At 45.0% G+C, this 20,337-nt stretch overlaps 1 protein-coding gene across 2 annotated transcripts in view; it reads left to right on the top strand.

The window, feature by feature from the left end:
- SH3YL1 (SH3 and SYLF domain containing 1) overlaps positions 1 to 20,337 on the top strand; it is a 117,646-nt gene that overhangs the window by 62,450 nt on the left and 34,859 nt on the right. For both annotated transcript variants that reach the window (XM_073674237.1, XM_073674238.1), the window contains exons 5-9: positions 1,910 to 2,022; positions 3,796 to 3,924; positions 5,714 to 5,879; positions 11,706 to 11,766; positions 16,250 to 16,306. In XM_073674237.1, the coding sequence (XP_073530338.1) occupies positions 1,910 to 2,022; positions 3,796 to 3,924; positions 5,714 to 5,879; positions 11,706 to 11,766; positions 16,250 to 16,306 (526 nt within the window). The remainder of the gene's footprint in view (positions 1 to 1,909; positions 2,023 to 3,795; positions 3,925 to 5,713; positions 5,880 to 11,705; positions 11,767 to 16,249; positions 16,307 to 20,337) is intronic.

The raw sequence follows: 20,337 nt of genomic DNA on the forward strand, positions 1-20,337 counted from the left end.
TTAGCATCACAGGTGTCTACAATCTTGTAATCAGTCAGTGGGCCTGTATATAGGGCTACAGATACTCACTGTGCTGTTTGGTGACATGGTGTGTACCACACTCAACATGGACCAGAGGACGCAAAGGAAAGAGTTGTCTCAGGAGATTAGAAAGAAAATTATAGACAAGCATGTTAAAGGTAAAGGTTATAAGACCATCTCCAAGCAGCTTGATGTTCCTGTGACTACAGTTGCACATATTATGGAATTTAAGATCCATGGGACTGTAGCCAACCTCCCTGGACATGTTCGCAGGAGGAAAATTGATGACAAATCAAAGAGACGGATAATACGAATGGTAACAAAAGAGCCCATGATAAGTTCTAAAGAGATTAAAGGTGAACTTCAAGCTCAAGGAACATCATTGTCAGATCGCACCATCCGTCGTTGTTTGATCCAAAGTGGACTTCATGGGAGACGACCAAGGAGAACACCATTGTTGAAAAAAAATCATAAAAAAGCCAGACTAGAATTTGCCAAACTACATGTTGACAAGCCACAAAGCTTCTGGGAGAATGTCCTATGGACAGATGAGACAAAAATGGAAGTTTTTGGCAAGGCACATCAGCTCTATGTTCACAGATGGAAAAATTAAGCATATCAAGAAAAGAACACTGTGCCTACTGTGAAACATGGAGGAGGCGCTGTTATGTTCTGGGGCTGCTTTTCTGCATCTGGCACAGGGTGTCTTGAATCTGTGCATAGTACAATGAAATCTCAAGACTATCAAGGGATTCTAGAGAGAAGTGTGCTGCCCAGTGTCAGAAAGCTTGGTCTCAGTCGCAGGTCATGGGTCCTGCAACAGGATAATGACCCAAACAACACAGCTAAAAACACCCAAGAATGGCTAAGAGGAAAACATTGGACTATTCTGAAGTGGCCTTCTATGAGCTCTGACCTAAATCCTATTGAGCATCTTTGGAAAGAGCTGAAACATTCTGGAAAATGCAAGCTTCAAACACGAGACAACTGGAACAGTTTGCTCATGAGGAGTGGGCCAAAATACCTGTCGAGAGGTGCAGAAGTCTCATTGACAGTTACAGGAATCGTTTGATTGCAGTGATTGCCTCAAAAGGTTGTTCAACAAAATATTAAGTTAAGAAGAACCATCATTTCTGTCCAGGCCGATTTCATGAGTTTATTTTTTTTGTAAATTCTGTGGAAGCAGAAAAGCAATGTCTGACTTTCATTTGTTCATTTTCAAAGATTTTTAATTTATTATTACTTTTGTCAGATTCAAGTTATTTCTGTGACCATTGTGGGTTTTTCTTTCATTAAACGAGGGGTACCAACAATTTTGACCACGTGTGTATATGGCATCCTTCGACTAGAACCGGAAGAAAACGTACACACTTGGTCTTTGCTGGATACCTCCGTTTATGAGGTGTGTGTATAGATGGAACATTTCTTGAAGTAACACACTAGAAATCTTTCTTGATGCAGGAAGTTAAGACTTGTTTTCATCAGAAAATCCCTTTATCACCTAACCGTAGGAAGAGTGTATACTTGTTGATTGGTGGGGGTCCGACTGCTGGGACCCGCTCCTCTCGGTAAAAAGGAGAACTTCAATGCCTATTAGAGTGGATTAGCAGTGCGCACCCTCAACCCCTGCTCCATTCATTCCTTATGGGGCTGCCAGGTGCTGTACTCAGCTTTTTCGGGCAGCCCCGTCTGCCAATCGGTGTGGGTCCCAACCGTGTGACTCTCACTCCCCACCCCTCTCCCAACCAGTCAGCAAGTTGTCACCCTTCCTGCGGATTGGATATGCCAAATGGACATTGCTTGTTTATTCATTCAACTTGTTGGAAGAGTATTTTAGTTTTGTCTAATACTAAAGTCCCTGCTTTTTTATTTTTCCTTACAAAAACAGGTGTCTGATTTAGTTATTATTTTGAACCACAAAAGAGCAGTCGAAGCTTTTGCCAAAGGCGGCAACTTAACTCTGGGAGGAAATTTCACAGTTGCTATTGGACCTCTTGGGAGGTAAGGGCATGAAATACTGAAAATGGGAGAAGTGAAATAAATTGTGAGCTTTTAAAGAAAAAAAAAAAGGTAAAAAATATGTGCTAAACTGGTAAGTCAGTACTATTAATTATTTCGTTTTTTGTCTGAGGTTTTCTTCTGGATGATTCCTTCTCACAAATGCAGTAACATGGAGCATTATCAACATGTTGTTACAATCTAAATGGGTGACTGCATCTAGGTTGCATATTTTCATGATATTTTATACAATATGTACTTATCAGTAATTTATAGTGTGATCTTGGCTAAGTGACAAAAAGGTGACAGCTGGGTGTAATGCTGTGCTGGGTCGTGGTTACAGCCGCCACTCCCTATATACTGAGCAGGCATGTCAGAGGTCACACAGACTGAAAGCTTCGGGTATACTAGCCTGCCTGGGTCTCCACTAGGCCTCCATGATAGCGATTTTCTGGTCTTCTTATTCTGCTTGTATCTGAAGTTCCCCTGCATTCTCTGGTAGTGTGAACATGGCTGGGGGCACGGCCAAGAATCAACTGGAGGCTGCGGAATGTGCAGGCCGAGAAATCCAAGATGGTGCCAACACGCCTTCATCAGGTAGCAGGGCGGGAAGAGCGGCAGCTGCTGTCAGCACAGTGGCGAGACTTGCTGGCTTTGCCAGAACTCCTTTCAAATAGGACATTGCTCTAGATGGGTGAGATGTCCTCTGTGAATGGTTAGCTACCCAGTCCCCTGAGTCAGTGGGGGAGGGTCGGGCTGATGGTCTTCCTGCCCTGCAGCTTTACTCGGGGGCAACTCTACCTGCCACCAGCCTGTTACTGAGCTCACACTGGAGGATGTGTTTGTGGCTGTGACAACCTGCAGCTCAGCACTTTCTTACCTCCATGCACAGATGAGTCTGATAATGGACGATCTCTTACATGCGGCAAGGTTTGCAAAAAGTAACTGAGCGTAATGCAGCCGTGGACGGTAGAATCGGTGACCTAGAGGATAACTGACCTCGGCCGGCCCCTAAACACTGACCTCGGCCGGCCCCTGTCTCACACAGACATAATCAGTAGATCTCGGCCCTACTGTCTGAAACAGACTCTGGAGGAATAATGTAAGGCATCCCTGAAAACAGAGGGAAAGGATCTCCCTGTGCACTGACCGGTGACCTGCTCTGTGCCGGCCAGCTTTAGCATTTACCCTGCAGATTAATCCCGCATCTACAGGTCAATAGCGGTAAAGGTACTTTATCTCCACTAGTATAATACCTGTGAATCTCAGACCGTCAGGATTACCCTGATGTACATGATTCATGAGAAGTTTCGTCTGTGACCCTATCCCTGAACCCCTGATGATATTGATCTGTAGCACCCCCTATCTGCCACACAAGGACAACTTGTTACATAGTTTATAATTTGCGAAACAAAATTCTATACAATTTTATTTTATTACCCATATGCCTGACTGCCAATTTTTATCTGCACAGTCATTACATGATCCGCACCTGCCGTTTCCCTTTTTACACCATGTTCTCTAACCAATTGATTTTATTTGTCGTAACACGATCAATAATCACAAATCGTTTCATTCTCCACTTACGTCTATTAACACGCGCTCCTTTTCTATTGTACCAATTCCTCCTACATCTAGGGTTCAGACACCGGAACACTAGGGATTGTTTGTTTTTTGCCATTTTTCTTCCGTTTATCACCTTCTTGCCATGAGCTGCCCTTTGCCGGTATATACCAGCGCCCGGCATCAGCCACTGAACTCTTCCTCTTCTTCTAGGAATCTGGAGGGGGATGTTGCAATCCGGAGCTCGGCGGCTGTCTACACTTACTGCAAGTCACGCGGACTGTTTGCAGGAATATCGCTGGAGGGGTCTGGGTTGATTGAAAGGAAAGAAACCAATCGCAAGTAAGTTGGGGCTTCATCAGTATTTGGTTTGTGAAAGAGTCTGACTTTTTTTCGGTGATGACGTCTCTTAACACATTGTATCGCTTCCTGACCAGAGGGGATCTGACTGCAGGAATCCCCTCCCCCGCCCCCCAGGCCTTATAATGAGTGAGGCCCAGGTTTGCTTCTTGCAGTAGGACAGTAAACCTCTTCTTTCCTTTTACCTCCGGCAGTAACATGTGGTATACAGCGGACGCCTGCTTACAGCTGTGCAGATCTGAGCTGACTCACTGGCAGCTTAGGTCAATAGCGACCACGGCATTAAGCAGGGTGACAGAGGGAGCACCACCTGTCTGTCAGGGGTAGCTGGGTGACAGAGGGAGCGCCACCTGTCTGTCAGGGGTAGCTGGGTGACAGAGGGAGCGCCACCTGTCTGTCAGGGGTAGCTGGGTGACAGAGGGAGCGCCACCTGTCTGTCAGGGGTAGCTGGGTGACAGAGGGAGCGCCACCTGTGTGTCAGCGATAGCTGGATGACAGAGGGAGCGCCACCTGTGTGTCAGGGGTAGCTGGATGACAGAGGCAGCGCCACCTGTGTGTCAGGGGTAGCTGGATGACAGAGGGAGCGCCACCTGTGTGTCAGGGATAGCTGGATGACAGGGAGCGCCACCTGTGTGCCTGTGGTCTTAGCACCTGGAGGCCTAATAACGACCCCCATGACTGTCATGTTAGTTCTCCAATTAATAGGAGAATGCTGGGGTGAAGTATTACAGTGAGCTGTACAATTGATCAGGTCCCCTAGTAAAGCGGTTAAAAAAAAAAAAAAAAAAAACTTGTAAAATGATATTAAAAATATGTAAAAGTCTATATCGCACCCTTTTTCATGTAAAAAAAATAAAAATACACAATTTGTATAAATGGGTGAAACGTCTGACGTCTTACAAAATCACACACTCAATCAACTAATTAAAATACTTTTAACGAATGGCAGTGGGGTTTGGGCGGCATCAGTGCCGCGTCGTCTGCCCTTACCCTAAGGCTGAGGTAACTTTGGCCGTGATGCAGGTCTTGCAGCCAAAGATCGCCATGTCTGGCTGCTACATTGTAGCGCAACACTATTAAATGGAGTCGCACATTGTGACCCAAAGTTTACGGTGGCCATGACAGGTCACAAATCCATCCGGGTCGGATTTTTTTGCAGCTTACTTTTCATGGCCCCCGAGGTGGTGCAATGTGACCCCATTCACTTGTGTTGCGCTGTGACGTAACAGTTATACATGGCGATCTTTGTCCGTGCGGCCTCTGTCATGAGCAGCATTGCCATGTAGCTCCAGCCTTTGCCTTGTGTTTATTGGGTAATAAAAAGAGCTGCTGGCAAAGGAGCCAGTAAATCTTAAAAGCGCTGTGAAAGTTTCTTCCATTTTGCACTCAAAGAAATTTGAGTCGCTTAGGAGACTGGATCCATCAACAGCAGCTTGTTCATGTTCTATAGGTAACTTTCCCATTTTTTATTTTTCCACACTTCAGATGCCAAAAGGGATAATTGGCAGATAATGACTTCCAGATTCCACCAGGTATTATTCCTTTTGGTCTTTGGCAGCTCTGAACGCCCCAAAAGCCGTGCACATCATGCATAGTTTTTTGTCATTTTTTCCCCTCAAAGAATAAAGACCCCGCACAAGCGATCAAATGTCGTATTCTCCCCAAAATGTAAACCTAATACTTCTCATTGATTTCACACACATCCGCTTCCTTGCAATATATAAAATATTGTCTTGTAACCTGCAGGATGGTAATTGAGTATTTATTACAGATTTTATTGTCAAGAGGACATCCGGGCATATGAGGTCTTGTTTGGTGAAATTCCCCGCCCTGCACAAGCTGAGGAACTTTATGACATTCTTGATTCTTTCACTGAAAAATATGAAATCGAAGAACAAAGTATGAGCAGGAGAAAAGTCATCAGAGAACAAAGAAAGGTGCGAGCTACATGCTTGATCGATTAGAGGTTGTCCACTACTTTATCATTGATGACCTATCGCTAGGATAGGTCATCAATGTCTGATCGGCCGGGGTCCGACACCCGGCACTCCCGCCGATCAACTATTACCGACGGCCGCCGCCGCCCAGAGATACTCACTTGCGGAGCTGCTCCGTTTTCTGGTAGTAGCTGCGGCCAGGTACTGCAGATCTGCAGAGCAGCTCCACAAGTGAGTATTTTCGAGCACGGACACCGATGACAACTGATTGGCGGGGGTGCTGGGTGTCGGACCCCAGCCGATCAGACATTGATGACCTATCATAAGGATAGGTCATCAATGGTAAAGTAGTGTATAACCTCGTTTAATGGTTTTAACTTTCATGCTGTCAATCCCTTGCAGCTACTGAAGTACGTGTCCTTTGGTCATACAGAGCGGGCTTAGGAGCTGTGATACAGCCGGCACCTGCTGCTAACAGCAATGACCAGAGCCGGCTCCAGTCACTGCTGATTAATCATTTAAATGCCACTATTAATCTGACAGCTGTATTTAAATGGCACAATTACAAAGTGCAACTACTCCGGCTCCCATCATCGTCCTTGAGATGCAATATCCAGGTGCCAGTGGGGTTAACATGGTAGCTGGGGGTCTACTAACAGCCAAAGTCGACTCCATCTTGCCGCTCCTATGAAACCCAGTTGGTAATTTTACTGTATAGTGCCATATTTTAGTAGTACAATATTTAGAAAAGATGAATCTAAAAATGAAGCTTTGAAAAAAAATGAACATTTGGTATCATGTCTATAAAAGTACTAAACCCATGAGGTTAACACCATTAAAAAGAAAAACTGAAGTGCCAGAATTTCTGTTTTTGTCACTGCACCTCCCCAAAATCATGTTGTTTGTACCCCAAAATGGTACCAATAAAAAACAGCATCTTACCGTGCAAAAGAGAAAGGCTCTCGTTTAAGCTCCATCAATGGATTGTCAGATTTTTCAGAAATATATGATGGATTGAAGGAATGCTGGATAGATATTGTTTTATTCCTGCATGTCCTTACCCATATAATAAATGATTTGTCTCATTAAAAATGGCCCATTTTCATATTAAAGCTGGATCAGTAATCTATCGATCACTACTGGTCTGGCCTCTGAGATCCCTGGTGATCACTGAAGGAAGCTTTGGCTGGCCGTACATTTATATGTAACACTATAAGCCCGCCGTAGGAATGGATGTCCGTGTAATACATGGAAGGGCCGGGTCCAAACCAGGTAGCAACTCAACCGATTTGGCGTATGGAGATTCCCTCAATAACTTTTATATTCCTGTTTAGGGCATTTTGATCATACAGTTGTTCGCAGTGATCCAAAATACTTCATATTTCACTTTTTCATCTGATACTAAAAAAAAAAAAAAAAAAAAAACCCATCGCCGTGATCTTTGTACGGACACAAGGTCTGCAAAAAAACATGGACACGTCAACATCCCTATAGACTATATAATAGGTATAAGATCACAGATAGGGCTCATTCACACATACCTGTCCTAAGGGGTATGTTCACACAATGTCTTTTTCAGGCAGATTCTGCCTGGTACCTGCTGGAAAAAAATTGCTAAAAAATCACAAAAGATTGAATATATCATAAATAATTTTCCGTGCTTATGTTCCTTCTTTTGTAAATTCTTTGAACACCTTCAGGCTTTGAAATCCGTGAAGCAGCAGAAAAAAGACCTGACCATTACTCTGCTCCCCTGGAAGCCAACACTATGTTCTAATATGGAATTCATTAAAAAAGCGCTAATGGCAAAGTGCTTCAAAGGCCGAGCAAACTGACGTCAGAACAGACATTTCAGGGAAAACACTGCCCACATTTTTGTGAAGAGTCTTTTGCTTCAAAAACTATGCTGGTTTCTAAAAGACCTTTTATGCACATACCCTAATGCTGGCCATTTTGCAGCCTGTTAGTGTTGGGGTACGTTCACACTTTCAGTATTTGATCAGTATTTTATCTCAGTATGTGTAAGCCATAATTAGGAGTGGAACAGTCAGAAGAAAAGTATCATAGAAACACGTCACCACTTCTGTATTTATCACCCACTCCTGGTTTTGGCTTACAAATACTGATGTAAAATACTGACCAGATACTGAAGGTGTGAACATGGCCTTAGGCTTATTAATAAGCAGGACCACTCTCTCTCTCTCTCAGGTTGTCTATCCTAGGAATAAGCCGTGATGAACAGTCAGTAGGGTGCAGCAGTCACACTGCCGGTAGATCCCCGTCCTCCTTAGGGCCAGTCTGATGCTGCCAGCAGAGACCCCAGAACAGAACAGTGTAGCACAGAATTATAATATGCTCCAGAAATATATTATTTTATGGTGCATACACATATTTACTAGCCAGGTGTCAGGGTCTCTTTAAGATGCACTTAGCTTTAGCTCATCCACCCAAGTGTGTGCTGCCTCTGTGACCAGATCTCCTGAGTGACTGCTACTCGCCGAGCGTCTGTGGGAAATGTCTCATTACACAATCTGAAGCTGTCGCCTGTCAGCACTCGCCGTGTGCCCTGCGGAGCTCGCCTGCAAAGGAGGTGATCTGAGACAATCTGGTTGGTACAATCTCTTACACAGGACATGTGATGGAGATTCTGGCCACTGATCAAAAATCATGTTATTTGTACAGATAACAGAGCGGAGTCTGTCCGCCTCTTACACTTTCAAGTGAATGTGTTATGTTTTTAATTTTAGTTACATTACATGTTAGAAAATAATGTGTTTTTTTGTTTTGTTTTTTAAGCGAGCACATTGGAAATGCACATTTACATTTATTGTTATCCTGCAGCAGAGTGTGTGCTTTATGGCTGCTGCAATGAAGGTGTGCTTTATGGCTGCTGCAGTGATGGTGTGCTTTATGGCTGCAGCAATGAATGAACGTTTAACAAACTAATGTCCAGTAAAGAGACCACCAACAAATCCTCGCCAGACCAGGGAATTGCATGGGCTCTGCATATAAATCTCTTTTTTAAGGTGTCCACCTTCAGTAGGTGTCAAACGGCCACTGCTGACGACACATACATGAGCATGCCTGTGTTTTTAATGGTAAAAGGGGTGTAAGCTGCTGCCAACCCCCTCAGTTGACAACCTAACTCCCCTGAAAATAAAAAGATCACATAATGTAATGTTCCCAATCCTGTTTTCTATCGGTCATCTGTTAGGGGGAGATTTAGAGGCCCCATTACACAGGGTAGTCTTTGTGTGTGGTGGCCTTTTAGTGTATAGTCTTACTATATGTTCTAGGCCTCCAGTGGACAGGATAGTCTCTTATTTAACATTTATTACACCTATATATTTGGACCTGAAGACCTTGTTCACACATTCAGTATTTGGTATTTTTCCTCAGTATTTGTAAGGCGAAACCAGGAGTGGGTGATAAATACAGAAGTGGTGACGTGTTTCTATTATACTTTTCCTCTGACTGTTCCACTTCTCATTTTGGCTTACAAATACTGATAGTGTGAACATGGCAGAAGAGTAACACTCCCTTCCGAAATCTTTTGACATATCATGACTTTTGATTGGTGGTAGGGATGGAGACCCCAATTCCAGCGATGTTACTTAGTTTATTGGGTACAGCAGTAATGATAGAATCAGTTGTATCTGCTGTATAGCTCAGTTGTTGAGCTGTGTATCATCCCACCACACACACTGCTTTCTGTGTACATACAGTGGGTACGGAAAGTATTCAGACCCCTTTACATTTTTCACTCTTTGTTCCATTGCAGCCATTTGGTAAATTCTAAAAAGTTCAGTTTTTTTCTCATTAAAGTACACTCTGCACCCCATCTTGGCTGAAAAAAACAGAAATGTAGACATTTTTGCAAATTTATTAAAAAGGAAAAACTGAAATATCACATGGTCATAAGTATTCAGACCCTTTGCTCAGTATTGAGTAGAAGCCCCCTTTTGAGCTAGTACAGCCATGAGTCTTCTTGGGAATGATGCAACAAGTTTTTCACACCTGGATTTGGGGATCCTCTGCCATTCTTCCTTGCAGATCCTCTCCAGTTCCGTCAGGTTGGATGGTGAACGTTGGTGGACAGCCATTTTCAGGTCTCTCCAGAGATGCTCAATTGGGTTTGGGTCAGGGCTCTGGCTGGGCCAGTCAAGAATGGTCAGAGTTGTTCTGAAGCCACTCCTTTGTTATTTTAGCTGTCTGCTTAGGGTCATTGTCTTGTCGGAAGGTGAATTTAGCCAAGCCTGAGGTCCAGAGCACTCTGGAAGAGGTTTTCATCCAGTAAATCTCTGTACTTGGCCACGTTCATGTTTCCTTCAATTACATCCAGTATTCCTGTCCCTGCAGTTGAAAAACACTCCCATAGCATGATGCTGCCACCACCATGTTTCACTGTTGGGATTGTATTGGGAAGGTGATGAGTAGTGCCTGGTTTTCTCCACACATACCGCTTAGAATTATCACCAAAAAGTTCTATCTTCGTCTCATCAGACCATAGAATCTCATTTCTCATAGTCTGGGAGTCCTTCATGTGTTTTTGAGCAAACTCTATGCAGGCTTTCATATGTCTTGCACTGAGGAGAGGCTTCCGTCGGGCCACTCTGCCATAAAGGCCGACTGGTGGAGGGCTGCAGTGATAGTTGACTTTGTGGAACTTTCTCCCATCTCCCTGCTGCATCTCTGGAGCTCAGCCACAGTGATCTTGGGGTTCTTCTTTTACCTCTCTCGCCAAGGCTCTTCTCCCATGATTGCTCATTTTGGCTGGATTGCCAGGTCTAGGAAGACTTCTAGTGGTCCCAAACTTCTTCCATTTAAGGATTATGGAGGCCACTGTGCTCTTAGGAACCTTGAGTAATGCAGAAATTCTTTTGTAACCTTGGCCAGATCTGTGCCTTGCCACAATTCTGTCTCTGAGCTCCTTGGGCAGTTCCTTTGAGCTCATGATTTTCATTTGGTCTGACATGCACTGTGAGCTGTGAGGTCTTATATAGACAGGTGTGTGCCTTTCCAAATCAAGTCCTATCAGTTTAATTAAACACAGCTGGACTCCAATGAAGGAGTAGAACCATCTAAAGGAGGATCACAAGGAAAAGGACCACATGTGACTTAAATATGAGTGTCTGAGCAAAGGGTCTGAATACTTATGACCATGTGATATTTCAGTTTTTCTTTTTTAATAACTTTGCAGAAATTTCTACATTTCAGTTTTTTTTTCCATCAAGATGGGATGCAGAGTGCACTTTAATGAGAAAAAAAAATTAACTTTTTAGAATTTACCAAATGGCTGCAATGAAACAGAGTGAAAAATTTAAAGGGGTCTTTCGGTACCCACTGTAGTATAGTGACATACTGCTAATCAGTGCTGGGGGAGTGGTTGGACTAGGAGGCACAAGGCTAGTTGTCCTGTAGTGATAATCTCCTGCTGATAAAACACTGGTCGTATTGAAACCTCAAAACACAGCCCAGTAAGTGACACACCACTGTAACTTGGTCTCTGCCCCTACATCATGGTGCTCTCGGTTTCCAAATCCGCTGTAAACTGTATGGAACTTCTGCCCGAAACATCCAATCAGATTTCACTGCTTCCTTTTTTCTTTGTACTGTTTTTGTTCGTAGAGCACTTTTTTATGTTTGATCTCAGTTGCCTTCGCCGTAGTTGTTTCATGTAATATTAACCAACTTTTTTAAGTACCAACCTATTCTGCAGGAAATAACAGAAAAAGACAAATAATAGAAGAACAAAGGAAAGAAATATGAATCAAAGAGAAATCTAAATGTAGCCGTAACCTACCTGTGTGTTGTGTCTTTATGTAGAAAGAGATGGCATTGAAGTCGAATAGACAGCGCTCCCATCAGTCCGCAAACGGTACCGAAGGTAAGGACCAGGCTCTGTCTGTATCAGATGGTCACCGTTTTTATCATGGGTAAATACTCAGGATTTAGGTAAAATGGATAAGCTGGACTTGGATGGGACATCCTGAGCCCCATCCTTAGAAAGCCTACTCTCAGATCAGGTGTTTAGCTGCTTGTTTATAATCCATATTCTCCTTATTGTAAAGGAGTCCCCAGCTTCATGAGATATTATATGGTTGCAGTGTAAAGCATGGCGAGTAAAAGAGCAGCAGCCTGAGCCACCAATGAGTCGAAAATACAGAGGAGATGCAGCAAAACGGGTGTAATGCAGTCCATAACAATAAGCCAATGTTGGCTACTCTTTGTGACCCCATCCCCTCCATTTTTAAGTTTTCATGACAGATAAGTGTTCTAAAAAGCAGGGCGAATATACAGTACTAGATGGTGGCCCGATTCGAACGCATCGGGTATTCTAGATTATGTATGCGGCCGACCGGGCGCAATCAGCAGAGCGGTGTTTAAATTTGGCGCCAATAATGCTGATTGCTTGCGGCCGGCGGTTGCGACCAATCAGCAGAGCAGTATTTAAATTTGGCGCCAATAATGGTGATTTGTCGCGGCCATGACCAATTAGCAGAGCGGTGTTTAAATGTGGCGCCAATAATGCTGATTATTCGTCACCGGTAACCGCGACCAATCAGCAGAGCGGTGTTTAAATTTGGCGGCAATATCGCTGATTGGTCGCAGCCGGTCACTGCGACCAATCAGCAGAGCGTTGTTTAAATGTGGCACCAAAATTGCTAATTGGTCGCGGCTGGCAGCCGTGAACAATCAGCAGAGCGTTGTTTAAATTTGGCGCCAATCTCGCTGATTGGTCGCGTCTGGCGTCTGCGACCAATCAGCACAGCGGTGTTTAAATTTTGCTCCAAGATCACTGATTGGTCGCGGTCTCCGGACCTGACCAATCAGCGAATAGTATTGGTGAGGATCGGGGAGCGGAAACGTATTGGTGAGGACCGGGGAGCGCCGCTGCCTATGCGGCTACTTCCGCTGCGAGAAGCCGGGACATGAACAACTGCTTGCAGCAGAAGTATCCCGACCCGCAGCGCCGCTCCCCGGTCCTCCCTTGACACCCTAGCCGCTGATCTCCCAACAGTAGCCGCATGGTGTTACTAAGGTCCGGACATTTGTGTTCAAAATCGCTGATTGGTCGCGGCCGATATTTAAATGTGGCGCCCAAATTGGTGACCAATCACCGATCTTGGCGCAACATTAAAACACTGCTGTGCTGATTGGTCACGGACGCTGCCCGCGACCAATCACCGATTTGGGCGCCACATTTAAATAGCGGCCGCGACCAATCACCGATCTTGCAGACACATTTAAACTCCGCTGTGCTGATTGGTCGCAGACGCTATTTAAATGTGGCGCCCAAATCGGTGATTGGTCGCGTGCAGCGGCCGCGACCAATCAGCACAGCGGTGTTTAACTTTTGGGCCAAGATCAGTGATTGGTCGCAATCTCTCGCCGCGACCAATCAGCGAATAGTATTGGTGAGGACCGGGGAGCGGAATCGTATTGGTGAGGACCGGGGAGCGGTGCTGCCTGTGCGGCTACTTCCGCTGCGAGAACCCGGGACATGAGCGGGCGCTCGCAGCAGAAGTATCCCGACCCGCAGCGCCGCTCCCCGGTCCTCCCTTGACACCCTAGCCACATGGATGTGAGCGCCGCTGCCTGTGCGGCTACTTCCGCTGCAAGACCCCGGGACATGAGCGGGCGCTCGCAGCAGAAGTATCCCGACCCGCAGCGCCGCTCCCCGGTCCTCCCTTCACACGCTAGCCGCATGGAGGTCAGTGCCGCTGCCTGTGCGGCTACTTCCGCTGCAAGACCCCGGGACATGAGCGGGCGCTCGCAGCAGAAGTATCCCGCCCCGCAGCGCCGCTCCCCGATCCTCCCTTGACACCCTAGCCTCAAGGAGGTCAGCGTCGCCGGCGGTCGAGAGATGAGCGCCTCGCGCCGGTCATCTCCTGGCTGCATCGCCACTGAGCTCCGTCCCAGCAGATGAGCCGCTAACGGCCGCCATCTTTTTTCAGAAATCCCGCGGCGCTGATTGGCCGCTGCCGGACCAATGAGCGACGCGGGATTTCCTGGACAGACAGACAGAAAGACAGACAGACAGACGGGATAAGACGATTATATATATATAGATGTAGATGTCATTTTATTACTTTGGTGTGTGGCATTTAGTGTTCATGTGTCACAGAGCACCATCAGTGGAAGGCTCGCAGCACCTAGAAGGGCTTCTGTTGACAGGCTTTGCACTAGCCACTTTGTTTAGCTCGTCCCAGGAGAAACCCTGGCCTTCAACCTTTTAATCCATATATGAGACCTGAACTGACACATGGTGCCCCTGGGTTGAGTTGATGGAGTGCCTGCTGGCCGGTGGAGTGGTATGGCAGAGGATGGTCAGAAAGTCGGATCAGTATCAAGAGGTCAGGATAAGGACAAAGTCAGCGGGTAATGGATCAGTAACTGGAATCAAACCAGCTGAGCAGAAGAGTAACCGGAGCGAGCCGGGGTAAGTAGAACTTGTATAAACCTATCCAAAGATGGGGGAATCAAAAATTACCAAAATTAAAAATCTACCAAAGCACACCAATTGAAGATAGAAAAATCCAAAATACTCCTGTAAAATAGATTTTATTAGTACAGAATAAATACAACAAAACTCGAAGACCTGATTAAAAGTATGGTTGGCAAAAGGAGCGAGAAGTCACCAATGTATCATGAAAATGGTAATTATATTTACATAAATGTAAAGATAAAGCCAGTGCTATTGTGCGAAATGGATTATAAATTGGGCATAAATAAATAATTCAAATAAAATAAATTCATTTTGTATTTGATATACATAAAATAACACCACTAACAATAATCAAGTGAAATCAAAAAGCATATTGCCAATTAGGTCAGAATGAAATTAAACACTGGGAAGTCTAACTAGATGAATCCAAAGCATTAAACCAATAAACTATTGAGGATGAATGAAACCTCTAATCCAGACCTGCAGTCTTATTGAATGGCGACTTCCCACTCCCCTGCCAAGCACTCCAAAGCATGTTTCGCCTATTGCTTCTTCAGGCGGTGACTAGTGTTGAGCCACCCCCGTAGTGTTCGGGTTCGGTTCGTCGAACACCGGTATGTTCGAGGAACTGTTCGTCGAACACCTTAGAACACTGTCGAACACCGTTAAAACCAATCGCAGGCAAACAAAAACACATAGAAAACACCTTCAAAGGTGTCCAAAAGCTGACAAACTTCTCAGAAGACACTCTCTTTAAAAAAGCCGGCCGGCAATTCAGCATCGGTACCCGACAATTTAGAACAGAAAGAATAGAGCATCATGTAGCATCGGCGTCTCTGCCTTCTTGTAGGCAGAGACGCCGTCCCTCTCACCTCCTCGCTCCCCGCTCTCCTTCCCAGCTTGCTGTCGGCGCGCGCAGCCCTGTAGCTTCGGCGTCTCTGCCTCCTGCCGGGCAGAGACGCCGTTCCTATCACCACGCTCCCCGCTCTCCTTCTCAGCCTGCTGTCAGCGCGCTCATTCCCCCGGGCACTGTGCTTAGAGCGTGCACGCTATCCCCCCCTCTTAAAGGGCCCGCGCGCGCCGTCCTAAGGAGTCCCCGGCCAATAGCCGAGGGTCCTCCCATATATAGAGCACCTCCTCCAAAATGGAGGTGCCCGAGCAAAGTTGTTGCACAGTTTCTGATCTCTGCTTCAGCCCTGAGGTCCCGCTGCTAGCCTGACTCCTCGTCCTGCCTGCCAGCCTGTTATCTGCCCGTTACCTGCCGAGCCTGCTCACCTGAAGCGCTCACCTGTTACCTGCCCTGTCTGCCAGTCCGCTCACCTGGGAGCATCCGTCTGTTACCTGCTGTGTCCGTCAGCTCGCTCACCTGGGAGCGCCCACCTGTTACCTGCCTGTTACCTGCCTTGTCGGTCTGCCCGCTCACCTGGGAGCGCCCGCCTGTTTCCTGCCAGCCTGCCTGGAGGCTCTGCCGTCACTTGCTGTGACCACCTGTCTGATAAACCTAGAGACTACTACCTGCTCTGCTATCACGTACCGTGACCACCTGTCAGCTACCAGAGACTTCTGCCTGCAAATCGTTCTCATTCGTCGAACGACTCGAACACCGCCCAAAACAGCTAGAATTTGAGATTGGCGAACGGTTCTAGTCGAACACTGCTCATCTCTAGCGGTGACTTCCTCAGGAATATTCCAGTGTGTATCTCCTTAGGATAAGCGTCAGTTTATCCACATGCTTGAAGACTGTATGATCTACAGCTGTATTCAGACTGAATACGAGTAGTTCTATATTATATTTGCTCTCTTAAAGTTCTTAGTAAAGTTTTACAGATTTTTCTCATTGAGTGATCAGTACAACAAATCTCCATTTTCAATCTTTCGTATTTTAAGATATGTCTCCGTAATGTAACTTTTTTTTTTCCAGCAACAAGACCTACTCAGAGAAGTTACCCCGACCTCTCCAGCTATAATATGAATGAGCGTGAGTATGAGCAAACTGAATCTTTCTTAAAGGGGTCACCCACTAATTTTAATATGAAAAAAGGAACAAAAAGTTGCCCCCTTCAATTAACCCTTGCTGTTCCTTCACCTGCTGGTCTTTAATTTATCGAGCAGTGATGCCGGTCTGTAAACTAAGACCGCCCAGGAACTGCTGGGCATAACTGCTTCATCAGCGGGCGTATAAAGGGGTGAGGAAATGAGAAGGGGGCGAGTCATCGAAAGTGTTTTTACAAAAAAAATAAAAATGGCATAAAACACTTTGAAAAGTTGCAAAATGCTTAACACTTATCTTAATCAGGCGGCTCGGACTCAACGCATCCCCTCATTGAGATCAGTGGGTACAACGCTAGTCTTGAAGAATTTGGGCATATATGTTTTTTTTTTTTTTTAATAGAAAGGTTGATTTAATACAGAACAATTCTACTGTAGCTAAGGAAATATAGGTTAAGACGATGGCATACGGGTTAACAAGAGAGAGGAGGTGAGATAAAATGAACTTTTCAGTGGTGGAGGGGCATTTTATGACGGCTGCATGGGAGAATTTGCTCCCATCTTTGTAGAATATCGTTCTGTGCTAAAGACTGCCTAGATAATGGGTGTCCTACTACTGACGACCCTCTATAAATAACCCTGTGGACATTTCTAGATGGTCGAAGTGTGATCCATCACTCCTCATGTTGGCGGCTGCTTTACATCACTCCATCTGATACTTGATATTGTGCTTGGTGATGCGAGGTTGCAAGCAGCTGCTCAGCCAAAGGAAACCCAAGAAGCTCCCGGAGCTTTTTTTCGTGCTGATGTTCCTTCTAATGGAGGTTTGGACTCCTCTCTTATGGAGTCAGCAGAGCGTTGGTGACTCTTCTCCCACTCGTTGACCCCACTTTGTTACTTTACATGGTCTCCTCTTCTTCATGTCTTTATTGCTGTGGTTCCTTAATGCTTCCACTTCTCAGTATTGCCACGCACAATACTGAAAGTTCTTCCCTCCCAAATATTTCACAGACTGACTTATTACATTGGCGGCATCCTATTACAGGACCCACACTCTAATTAGGTCAGATCTTTAAAGGGAACCTGTCGCTTGATTATGCTCTGCTAATCTGCCCCTAATGTTCTTGGGACAAGTAATGTTTATTCCTAAGATGTGTCTGTAAAGCTAAACGCCCCAGTAATAAGTAAAAAAAAAAAAACTAATTTATTCTTTTCTCACCTTTTTATGTAAATCCTTGGCTTCCAGTCTTGTGGATGGCGCTGAATATCTGTGCAGTCATCTCCTCTGCCCAGTAGGCATGTCCACCAACATCATGGGGCTCCCTGAGGAAGCATGCACGACTGAACCGATGTCCAGCTCCACCCACATGACTTAGAAAGCCAGGGATTTACATAGGTGAGTACAGATAAACAGGTTCTTTTCTTACTTTTATATATTGGGGCATTTGCTTTTATGGACACATGCTAGAAGATGAACATTACATTATCTTTATGGCATTGGGGGCAGCTTAGTACGGGAAATTGTGACCCTTTCCCTATAGAGTAACCCATTCTGTGACAAATGTTTGAAAGATGGCATGACGAGGGGCCGGATTTTATACACCTGTGATGATGGGGCTGAAAAAAGAACCTGAAATCAAGGATTAAGTGGTGCGTCCCAATACTTGTGTCCATATGGTGTGCATCACATACTGCATTATTAGGGCCGGTGCGGACTGCTGTAGATTATCTCATCCTAGTGAATCGGGACGATGATGCTAATGACAGCATAGTGCGAGCACAGTGTGATCTGATTCTCCCGGAGAAGATGAAGAAAAAAAAAATGTCCATCTTCTCCATTCTGTCAGTGCACGGAAATCGGACTGCACTCAAATGTCATCCGAGCGCAGTTCGATTTCCACTCACTCGTTGACTTGCATGGCCGAGTATGATCCAAATATCTGCTCAAACTCTGAACTCAGGCATGCTGAATTTTTTTTTTTAATTCTGTTTTTTCTACTTTTCTTCCCTCAGAGAGACTGTCTAAGGACATAAATTGGACGTGTGCCATACAGTACAGACCAAAAGTTTGGACACACCTTCTCAATTAAAGATTTTTCTGTCTTTTCATGACTTTGAAAATTGTACATTCACACTGAAGGCATCAAAACTATGAATTACCACATGTGGAATTATATACTTAAAAAAGTGTGAAACAACTGAAAATATGTCTTATATTCTAGGTTCTTCAAAGTAGCCACCTTTTGCTTTGATGACTGCTTTGCACACTCTTGGCATTCTCTTGATGAGCTTCAAGAGGTAGTCACCGGAAATGGTCTTCCAACAATCTTGAAGGAGTTCCCAGAGATGCTTAGCACTTGTTGGCCCTTTTGCCTTCACTCTGCGGTCCAGCTCACCCCAAACCATCTCGATTGGGTTCAGATCTGGTGACTGGAGGCCAGGTCATCTGGCGTAGCACCCCATCACTCTCCTTCTTGGTCAAATAGCCCTTACACAGCCTGGAGGTGTGTTTGGGGTCATTATCCTGTTGAAAAATAAATGATGGTCCAACTAACCGCAAACCGGATGGAATAGCATGCCGCTGCAAGATGCTGTGGTAGCCATGCTGGTTCAGTATGCCTTCAATTTTGAATAAATCCCCAACAGTGCCACCAGCAAAGCACCCCCACACCATCACACCTCCTCCTCCATGCTTCACGGTGGGAACCAGGCATGTAGAGTCCATCCGTTCACCTTTTCTGCGTCGCACAAAGACACGGTGGTTGGAACCAAAGATCTCAAATTTGGACTCATCAGATCAAAGCACAGATTTCCACTGGTCTAATGTCCATTCCTTGTGTTCTTTAGCCTAAACAAGTCTCTTCTGCTTGTTGCCTGTCCTTAGCAGTGGTTTCCTAGCAGCTATTTTACCATGAAGGCCTGCTGCACAAAGTCTCCTCTTAACAGCTGTTGTAGAGATGTGTCTGCTGCTAGAACTCTGTGTGGCATTGACCTGGTCTCTAATCTGAGCTGCTGTTAACCTGCGATTTCTGAGGCTGGTGACTCGGATAAACTTATCCTCAGGAGCAGAGGTGACTCTTGGTCTTCCTTTCCTGGGGCGGTCCTCATGTGAGCCAGTTTCTTTGTAGCGCTTGATGGTTTTTGCAACTGCACTTGGGGACACATTCAAAGTTTGCCCAATTTTTCGGACTGACTGACCTTCATTTCTTAAAGTAATGATGGCAACTCGTTTTTCTTTACTTAGCTGCTTTTTTTTCTTGCCATAATACAAATTCTAACAGTCTATTCAGTAGGACTATCAGCTGTGTATCCACCAGACTTCTGCACAACACAACTGATGGTCCCAACCCCATTTATAAGGCAAGAAATCCCACTTATTAAACCTGACAGGGCACACCTGTGGAGTGAAAACCATTTCCGGTGACTACCTCTTGAAGCTCATCAAGAGAATGCCAAGAGTGTGCAAAGCAGTCATCAAAGCAAAAGGTGGCTACTTTGAAGAACCTAGAATATAAGACATATTTTCAGTTGTTTCACACTTTTTTGTTAAGTATATAATTCCACATTTGTTAATTCATAGTTTTGATGCCTTCAGTGTGAATGTACAATTTTCATAGTCATGAAAATACAGAAAAATCTTTAAATGAGAAGGTGTGTCCAAACTTTTGGTCTGTACTGTAGGTTAACATTGGTCCGGGTGCGATCCAATGTTTTGACGGATCGCACTCAGGCCGATAATACGGTCGTCTGCACAAGCCCTTAATGTGATGAAATCCTTTACCTACTAAAGTGGTTACATAGAGAGAAATCTAGATGGGGAAGATGCACATAAACAGCTTAGTGGCATTATTAGGACTTTATTAGGACATTATTAGTGGCATTATTAGGATTAAGATTTCCTAGTAATGCTTCTAAATCAGACGACTGTATAGTAGATGAATAATGTGTACGTTTTGCTATATGCGTCCTTTTATTATATTAATAAGAGAATGAGTGAACGCCCAAACAGTCAATAGAATA

The sequence above is a fragment of the Phyllobates terribilis genome, unplaced genomic scaffold (genome assembly GCF_046119375.1).
Source record: "Phyllobates terribilis strain yellow unplaced genomic scaffold, ASM4611937v1 Scaffold_3__8_contigs__length_932513732, whole genome shotgun sequence".
Taxonomy (NCBI): Eukaryota; Metazoa; Chordata; class Amphibia; order Anura; family Dendrobatidae; genus Phyllobates; species Phyllobates terribilis.